The sequence below is a fragment of the Stegastes partitus genome, unplaced genomic scaffold, assembly GCF_000690725.1.
Source record: "Stegastes partitus isolate 25-593 unplaced genomic scaffold, Stegastes_partitus-1.0.2 Scaffold2820, whole genome shotgun sequence".
NCBI classification, from domain to species: domain Eukaryota; kingdom Metazoa; phylum Chordata; class Actinopteri; family Pomacentridae; genus Stegastes; species Stegastes partitus.
Window position 1 is genome coordinate 1 of NW_007580551.1, and position 9,888 is coordinate 9,888.

Below are 9,888 nucleotides of genomic sequence, written 5' to 3' on the forward strand. Positions count from 1 at the left end.
ACAAGTCCCCAGTTTGTACCAACAAGTCCTCAGTTAGCACCAACAAGACTCCAAGTTGAATACAGGACTATTAAGTCTTTAGTCTGGACCACCTATTCCCAAATCTAGACCAACAAGTCCCACGTCTGCATCAACAAGCCCCCAAGTCCAAGTCAGGACCATCAAGTCCCCATGTTGATGTCTACAAATCCGATGTAAGGACCAGCAAGTCAGGACCAAGTCTGGATTGACAAGTCCTACATCTGGATCAACAAACCCCCAAGTTTAAGTCAAGACCACCAAGTCCCAAGTCAACGTCATCAAGTCAGAATAGCAGTTTAAGTTTAATCAGCAGCTGTACAGTTCAGACAGGAAACACAAACGCAGCATCCATATTCAAAATGAAACTTTATTAAGCGAACAGGAATGTCCAGGTGACGCTGCACACGGTGCAGACACACCTGTCGGCTCCTCCAAACCTTCTGATTCAAAAGACCTTCATGTCACTTCTGTCAGGTGTCCTCGGATGAGGACGGACAGTTTTAGTTTGGTCTAAACACTGGAACAGTCGACAGGAGCAGGTTGGACTGTGACCCCCCATCCTGCTCCCGCTGCACTGATAAGGTGTACTCGGTGGGGGCGGGGCTAAAGCTCAGGTAAACACAGAAAGGCACAGGGTGGAATGACATGAGGCTTGTTTATGGACAGAAAACCCGTGAGAAGGTCAGCGGGCGGCGACATGTTCAATCAATACAGATAACTTGAATACAGGCTGTTGTCTGGGGGCGGGGTTACTTTGTGGGCGGGGCTTGTTTGGTCATTTGTGCGACGGGGTTCAGAGTTCAGGAATGTTTCGTTGCATCACGACGGGGCGGGAACACGACAGTCTGCCGACGTCGGCGTTCGCAGCTCCTCCGGCTTCGGCGTGTTTGGCGTGGCCCCGCCCCCTGCTGGTGACATCACTCTACATGCCCATCCTGATGCTCTGGATGATCTGGAAGATGGCTGCCGACGCCACAGAAACAAAACAGGGAGTCAGAGAGACGGTAAAGGAAACACAAAGAACATCCTCAAACTTCATTTGATTGTGGATTATTTACAAATTATTTTCCTTTTTAACTTTTCAAATTTTTCTTCCTACTTTGAAATCTAAAGTCTTCAGCGTATTTTGTTGCTTCTTTTAATCTAAAATGTGCCTCATAAAAAAGGTTTAATTATTTTAATTGGCGCTGACAAAATTTCTTACTTCATTACTTTTCTGTAAACTAACAAACCGATGGTTGCAGCTTTGATCTAAACATTTCAGACACAGTGTTGAAGTTAAAAAGCTGCAGCCGGTTGGAGAGTCGCAGACATCAGCTCAGACTGTTGGACTTTCTGCTCCTCAGATAAACCTGTTTGAACACCTGATCCAGGTGTTTCATATCGATCAGTTCCTGACAGGTTGCACTGACACGAGGGCTGAGTGACATTTACGCTGAAGGACAGGCCCCGCCCACTTACAGTGACATCACAGGGGGCGTGGCTACATTCAGGTGATGCAACATTTATATCAAACTACTTACTTTCTTTTTCATTTTTGCCTTTTATACATTCACATTATTAATATTATTTATTTGTTTGTTGATTTTTTTTGTCTGGTAATATTATTATTATTATTTTAAATGATATTTAATTTTGTACTATTTTCCTTTGTTATTTTTAAAATCCATTTTTAATATTTTTATTTCATTTTATTCATCCATGTTTTTGCTCAATTTATGAATGAGCTGTTTTGTTTTTTTTTTCGTTTCAATTTGATTTAAATCAGAAACTGCATTGAAATACATGAAACATCTGTCAAATATATAAAAACTGTCTTTATTTAAAAAAAAACCAAAAAAAACAACAGATATGTGAATATTTAAAAGTGAAAACTTCAAAAAGAAAATGAAAATTATTAAAATGTTCTCAAAAGACACAAATCATCAAAATACTCCTAAAATATGAAGATTAAGATTTTAGTAATTATTAGAAAATGAAGAATTCTGAAACTTTTGTACAAAAAAAATCATCATGAAGTGAAAAATAAATAAGAACAAAGAGTTTAAAATAAACTTTTAACAGAGAAAATTCTGGATTTATTTAACTTTAAATGCAGTTTAGTGTAACTTTGATTTAAAGGTCAAACATCCAAACAGAGGAAGACTCACCTGATCCACAGACGACGAAGATGAAGAGGGCGAGCAGCCACGGACCGACTCCTTTGTCTTCAGTCATGTTCCTCTGAAACACCAATAATCACATTAATTGATCACAATCATTGATCACAGATTCACTCTGACTTTTTTTTGTTGTTATTTGATTTATTGGTTTAATTTCCTTTGAATTTGTGTGAAACCTGATTTAATGTTGAATATTTTTGTCGGCCTGTAAAACTCTGAGCTGCACAAAAGTGATCACGTATCAATAAAGTCTGATCGATCGAAGCGTTCTGTCGTTCCTCCTGGAACAGTTTCTGCACATTTGTGTCGGTTAGTGAACGTTATTGATCCGTTTCTGATCAGTTCACTCAGAAATACGTTTATAATTTCCTGCAGTAATGTCTCACAATCTGTTTTCACTTCATGATTATTGATTATTGATTGATGATCTGTGCTGTTCCTGCTGGATGTCTGTCTTCGTGTCCTGATAAAGTTTCTGTAAATTTCTGGAAAATCATAAATAACTGAATATTTAGATTTTTTTTTTAAACCTGTTTTCACCTCGTCGTTATTGATTATTTATTGTTGATTATTGGGAAAAAAAAATGTGACGTTGATCCAGTTACAATTAAATCTGAAAACTTTCTGAATCCACTGATTTAAACTTTCCTGACAATTGATTATTGGTTCATTGATCAGTTAGCTCAGTCTGTGATTTTGTGGGTATTGATGAGGATTCAATCAGACTGAGCTGATCGATCAGTGATTGATCAGTGATCGATCAGTGGGTTCAAATTAAGTTTTACGTTTTGAGTCTTTTGTCAAACATTTGTATAAACGTCTACAGAAGCTGTTTTCACTTATTGATTATTGGAAAAACTTGATGAGTAAATCTGGAAACTTTCTGAGAGTCTCACTTGATATTGATTATTGACTCATTGATCAGTGAACTGAGTCTCTTTTGATGTTTATAAACGTGATGAAACTGACCTGAGTGATCAGAACACCTACCAATCATGTGTATTGATCCAAATGTTAATTCTGATTCAAATGTGCAGCAGCTGATTGATCAGACTGATCAGCTCAAACCTTCTACAGATCGATTAGGACACATTGATCTACACATACAAACATTTTTTCAGTAATTAAACAGAAAGAAAAGATATGAAACCACTTTTTTTCCCCCAGTCTCCCAGTCTGACTCTGAGCTGGTTCTACTGGGACTCTACTGGTTTTTCCGGCTGGTCCAGACTCTCAGAGACTCGCGGCTCTGATGTGGTTTCTGATCAATCATCTGATCACAGAGTTTCAGTCGGTTTTCAATCATCTCCATCGATCAGCAGCAGCTGGACTCACCGTTGATTTGGCCACGTTTCCTCTCTGCGTGATGTTCTTGCTGTGCTTCTCGTTCGCCATGCGGATCCTCTGTTTGGCCACCATCTTGTCTGTTTCTTCTTCCTTCTGCCGTCGGATTTTTATTCGGTTTTGTTTGTTTGTTTGTTGCAGTTTGTTTGTCTCCGCTCGGTTCGCTCCGCTGCCTGTCGGTCTGGGACAAACTCCCGTTTGTCTACGTACTCAAAAAGCCCCAGCACCGCCCCCTTCCTGTCTCTGGCCCCGCCCCCAGAGTCAGCTGACCAGCGCGTCAAGCCGCAGCCCGCCACAACAAGATTTCCTGTATAAGCTTTCAAAATTAAATCCTCTGTTTTATTTTCTTGTGACCATGAGGAGAAACCTTTTGGTAACTCATAAAGATGACAAAAAGTTTACATTTATTTTTCAAGTATCGGAACTTTTATTTGCTGCAAATGTCTTAAGAAAATTTCAAAGGTCAAGTTAAGTCGCTGTTATTTGTGCAGCACATTTAAAACAACAGATGTTAATGGAAATGAGATTAGACATTTATATAACTGACAGCATTGAACGGTCTTAATTTAATAAATTAGTCAGTTAACTTTGTACAATATTCTAAGTTTGTACAAGGGAAACCATTGTAATGCTTAATATCAGTCATATTGAGATGACTTAACTAAATTTGTACAATACTATAAGTTCATATTACAAAAAACATAATTAAGTCTTAATATTTAAGATTGGTCAGATAATTCTTTATTAGATTTTATATGGTAAGATATTAGCCTAAATATCTAAACTTGTTTGGTGAGTTTCTAACATCAGTTTTTTTTTCTCAACTGGAAGCACTTTGGCTCAGTGTCTGTTGTTTAAAACGTGCTCTTTAAATAATGTTCACTTGGTTTGATCCTCTTACCTTTGTACTGCTAAATAAGTCGGATTCTGAATGTAGGACTTTATTTGTACCAGAGTGAAGAACGGGATCTGATTCTTCCATTATTTTGAAAACGGAAGTTCCGTCACTGTTATTTAACATCAGACAACTTGACGTAACTAAAAACTTAACTCTGGTTTCAAAGTTTGTAAAAATACAAGATCATCGTATTTATTGAAACACTTGTTGTTAGATTTAATAAAATAGTTAAATTATGTATTAAAATAATTTATTAAACTGATAACTGCGGTTTTTTAATCGACGTGTTTGATGACACGAGCCGTTGTTTGCTGATGTGGCGCTGAAAATCCCGCCTCTCTGCGTCGTGACGCACGTCCGGGAAGCGTCTTTCTTCTTCCGGCACACGCAAACATGGCGCCGGCGGTCCCCCTGTTAGCAGGTGAGTGATTTCACTTTTTATTAAACTCTTTTAACGTCGTGTTTTTAGTTATTTATAGCGACATGTCCCCGATAAACTCTGCAAACCCGCCGGAAGTGAAATAACTGCAGTTCAACTGCCAGAGACTGTTATTAAAGGTAGAATAAATCATCCACCAAACTCCATGAAAACTCTGACTAATTTCTAGCTCACATGATTCTGGAAAAAAATATAAACGCAGTAAATTAAAACTGTAGATTTTATTACCATCAGCAGAGTCTTTAGATTGATTCGGCACAAATAGAACCAACATGTTTTCATGCTTTCAGACAAATAATCTTCTTAAACTTGAACTCTCTGTCTCACATCAGCTCCCATCACAGGACTGTCAAAATCAGTGATGCTCCGGTTATATAGGATTAAAACTCACCTCTGTGACGGCTGTTTGAGACACTGTATGTGAGCCGGAGTGTAAAGTAAGACTGTCCGCTTCAAACGGTGCCTTCGGTATGTTTTCATGTGACGGTTTCTGCAGCCGTCAAACACGGATTGGTTAAATTAATCGATTTCTTAAAGGAGTTCTTGCAAGTCAGACAACTCTCATCACCTCCTACGGAACAGTTCAGGCCGGACAGTGAGAAACGACACGTGAAGAAAATTAAGAAATAAGTCATTTTCAAGATTCTTTCGAAAGAATTAACGAACGACTTTTACGATTTATTTATCTGCTGAATGAGAGTTGAAAGTTACTGGACTTAATGAAAAAATTAAAATATATTGAAAATAAATCAAAATCTTTAAAACATTCAAAAAAGCTGTAAAATTTAATAGCAATATAATAATAAAGATGTCAGATGAATGAATGAAATGTGCTAATGAGTAACGTCCAGAGTGTGTTTAAAATGTCATTACTATAAGTAGAGAATAAAACATGAAAAAGTGAAATAAAATTCCTCAAAAATATCAAAAAATAGTAAAAAAGTAAAATATTGAATTGAATTAAAAGAATTTTCATAACATTTCTGGGGAAAAAAATCTAAATCTAAAATGATATAATATAGCATGAAGAATATTAATTAAATAAATCGTTTTAATTACTAAACGTATGATAAATAACACGTCCTGAGGGTTGAGAATATTTTCCTTCTGTCGTGTTTGTGCTGCAGTTCGAGGCTCGGCCGGCACGTCTCTGCTCCGTGGACCTCCACAGTGTGAGCAGCACTCAGCCTTCAGCAGGTAACCACACCTGGACCAGCACCGCACACACACCTGTGTAAATAAACAAACAAACAAACAAACCCACCGTGTGTGTTTGTGTCTCAGTGACTGTGGAGTCTGCAGATGTGTGACCTTCAGCAAAGACGGGACGCTGTTGGCGTGGAGCAACAAAAACGGGTTCGTCTCTGATCTGTTTGTTCATAAATCACCTGAGAGAGGCTCACCTGTGGTCACACCTGACTCACCGTCTGTCTGTCTGTCTGTCTGTCTCTGTGAACGTCAGCGTCTCGGTGGTGAAGTCCTCCGACGGCTCCTCGGTGTCGACCTTCGACCTCCCAAAAACAGCCCTGATGGAGATCTCTCCTCTGAACAACGTCCTGGTTACCTGGCAACCGTACACCAGTAAGTGATGACACGTCGTAAACACGAGACGAAATGTTTAAAGAATGCCCGACAGAATAGAATAATAATAATATAATGTAATAAATATATTAAAATATGTATTTTAAATTATCCCAAAGTGTGTTATGATAAGACAAATGTCACTAAATAGAGAATAAAATATAAAAAAAATAACATAAGACACTGATTTAAAGGCAATTATGGAACGTTTTGACAAAAGTCATAAAACATTTTCAGAAAAGTTTCACTAAACATTTAGCTGTAGTAAACATAAAATACCAAAAAACTATTTTTATTAACGTCTGCAAAACGTTACTCGATATAAACGTTAATATTCTAAAAAATTAAATATCAAACAATCTGTGGAAATAATAATGAAACATCTGAACATGTTTCTAAAATATAAAATATCAAAAGTGTCATTAATGAATCAGGTGTTTTAATAAAAGTCTAAAAAATACGACTCAACAGAGAATTAAAACGTAAAAATAAAAATTAATTTTAGATTAATCTGTTATGTTTTATGTTATATTAAAATGACATAAAATATAAAACCCTCTGATGAAAGAATAAATGAAGTAAAAATGGCTGAAGTTGTCTTATAAAGAAAATAATTTTAAAAAATACAATTCCTGAAAAGCATCTGAAGTAGTAATAATATTAAAAAATCCTCAAACAATAAGACTTCTAGCTTCTTTCTTTTTTTTTTTAGAAAAATATAATTATACCATTAAAGTGTAAAACATGCAAAAGTTTCAATAAAGTATAAAAAAATGCGTTTTAGTCGTGTTTAAGCGGTTTTTAATGTTTATTTAAAAATTACAAAAATATTAAATATCCTAAAAAAACAATGAATTAAAAAAATATTTAGCATAAAATATAATAAATGTAATGCAGCAACTATAATAGAAAAAAAATGTGTGATGTAGGAAAAAAGTATTAAAACAAAAATCAGAAAAGTGAATTCTGATATGAAAATAAATGAATCCACCAAAACATCGATGAAATGTTTGATAAATAAAATCTGAGTTTAGACGGACTGAGATCAGCTGGATCCAAACCAGAAGATTAAACAAACAGAAAACAGAGCTGAGGCGTTTGTAAACACGTAAAGGTTTTCTGATTATTGATTATTGATTATTGATCTGGTGCAGAGACTCAGGACAGTCCTCAGGGCGAAGCCAACCTGCAGCTGTTTGACCTGCAGAGCGGCCAACTCATCAAAGCTCTGTATCAGAAGAAGGTCGACTCCTGGTCAGTCTGAGCTCCTCCTGCAGCCGCCCATCGATCGATCGATTGATTGATTGATTGATCGATTAGAGTGTCTAATGTGTGACTGTGTTCAGGTGTCCCAGCTGGTCTGAAGACGAGAAGATCTGTGCGAGGATCGTCAACAACGAGCTGCACTTCTACGAGAACAACGACTTCAGTGAGTCGGCAGAAAGCAGTTTGTGCTGAGTCACAGTTGGTCCTGTTCGAGTCCGATCGGTTTAATCTCCGCTCTGGTGTCGTCTCTCGTTTCAGACTCCATCGCCAACAAGCTGCACATGCAGAAAGTGTCCGACTTCGCTCTGTCGCCTGGAGGTCAGCCGAGCAAGGTGAGCAGCACGGGGGGCTGGGAGGGGTCCAGAACGAGTCAGGACCGGTTCTGAGTCACTAACAATCCCTATGAAAGACTTACATCTGTCCAAAAGGTCTTAAAAATGATTAAAGAGAACTCAGAGTTTCTCCACATGACTGAAGGGTTTTATGCAAATGTGTCTAAAACGACTCGTTTAGTTTTGTCCTAAATGACTTAAAAAATGTTAAAAATGACTAAAACCAGATTAAAATGACACATTTGTCTAAAACAATCATCTAAAGTGTTTTAAAATTGTTCAAAGTCACTTCACAAATTGTTCAAATTGACTGAAAGTTTTCCAAAATGATTCAAATTGATCTAAAATGGATCAGAACGTTTGCTCAGAGTGACTAAATGTGGTCCAAAATGAGTCAGAATCGGTTCTGAATGACTTCCACAATTGTCAAATGACTCAGATCTGTCTAAAATATCTAGAAACTGTTAAAACAAACTCGAACCGTGTCCTAAATGACGGAAGTGTATTCAAAAATGACTTAAATTTGTCCAAAATTACTAAAAAATGTTCTAAAATGACCCAGAAATCTTTGAAAAATGATTAAAAGTTTCCACAGATGGTATATATTATTACATATTTCTCTAAAATGGCTCATAATTGGTTTTAAATGACTCACAAATTATTCAAAGTAACTTAGAAAATATCTAAAATGGCAAAAAACAGCTAAACATGTCTTGAATTTGTCCCAAATTACTTTACAAATCTCTAAAACTGAGCCATAAATGGTTAAAAATGACTTAAAATATGTCTGAAATGACTAAAATATTTCAAGACGTCTGAGTTTATGACCAGAGCTAACTGGGATGTTACTGGACCGTCTCCAGGTGGCCGTCTACGTCCCCGGCACCAAAGGCGCTCCGTCCTTCGTCCGTCTCTACCAGTACCCGGTCCTCGGAGGTCCGACTGCTGCTCTGGCCAACAAGAGCTTCTTCAAGGCCGACAAGGCGACGATGCAGTGGAACAAGAAAGGTGAGGCCACCTGGACGAGAGGCTCGGTCCTCAGTGATCAAACGTGACAGCAGTTTTTCAAAATAAAAGACTTTTGCTTTGTACCTGTTTTCCCTAAATGGAGGTTAGTGTTTCCCCTTCATCCTCCTGTCATAATCAATAACCAATAATCAATAACGGTGATGCCGTGTGTCTGCAGCGTCGGCGGTTCTGGTGACGGCCAGCACCGAGGTGGACAAAACCGGAGCGTCTTACTACGGCGAGCAGACGCTTCACTATCTGGCCGTGAACGGGGAGACGGCGCTGGTCCAGCTGGGTGAGCATCAGCTCCGTCAGGACGGTTCTGACACTGTCTGTTGTTTATTGATGACATAGTCTGAAGCCCAGAATCAGAACCGGTGGTGTCTTTGGGTCTCCCCAGCCAAGGGCGGTCCGATCTACGACGTGGCCTGGAGCCCGAGCTCCTCCGAGTTCTGCGTGGTGTACGGGTTCATGCCGGCCAAGGCCACCGTCTTCAACCTCAAGTGTGACCCAGTGTTCGACTTCGGAACCGGACCCAGAAACGCTGCCTACTACAGGTGAGGACGACCCGGTTCTGGACTCGTTAAAGGATCGTTTCCGTTTCCTGATAACGTGTCGGTTGAGTTTCAGGTTAGATTGTTTTTTTTGTTTCGGTCCAACTCAGTAGAAGCTCAGAACTTCTCCTGGATCAGATCCAGAAGCTCCGACCCGATCGCCGATGAGCTTCAAGGCATTTTGGACACGTTTGGTTTGTTCTGGATCAATTTTGAGATGTTTTTTTGTTTAACAAACTTGAAACCATTTTGGACTCGGTTTTGTCGTTTCTAATAAAACATC

General features: G+C 38.3%; 2 protein-coding genes across 2 annotated transcripts; one reads left to right on the plus strand and one right to left on the minus strand.

Annotated features, from left to right (window-relative positions):
• Window positions 1–368: 368 nt before the first annotated feature.
• On the minus strand, window positions 369–3,745 carry LOC103375724 (stress-associated endoplasmic reticulum protein 1). The gene is made up of 3 exons (XM_008306037.1): window positions 3,519–3,745; window positions 2,172–2,244; window positions 369–984 (listed from the first exon to the last, which is right to left on the minus strand). Exons 1-3 carry the CDS (start codon window positions 3,600–3,602, stop codon window positions 944–946), a joined length of 198 nt encoding a protein of 65 aa, XP_008304259.1. The 5' UTR covers window positions 3,603–3,745; the 3' UTR covers window positions 369–943.
• Window positions 3,746–4,788: 1,043 nt separating this feature from the next.
• On the plus strand, window positions 4,789–9,608 carry LOC103375725 (eukaryotic translation initiation factor 2A-like; the record flags this gene model as incomplete). Its single annotated transcript, XM_008306038.1, has 10 exons — window positions 4,789–4,846; window positions 5,992–6,061; window positions 6,149–6,220; window positions 6,327–6,445; window positions 7,600–7,699; window positions 7,792–7,874; window positions 7,970–8,043; window positions 8,907–9,051; window positions 9,230–9,346; window positions 9,452–9,608. Coding segments are annotated over exons 1-10 (965 nt in total), but the record flags the coding sequence as incomplete, so codon positions are not given.
• Window positions 9,609–9,888: the final 280 nt, after the last annotated feature.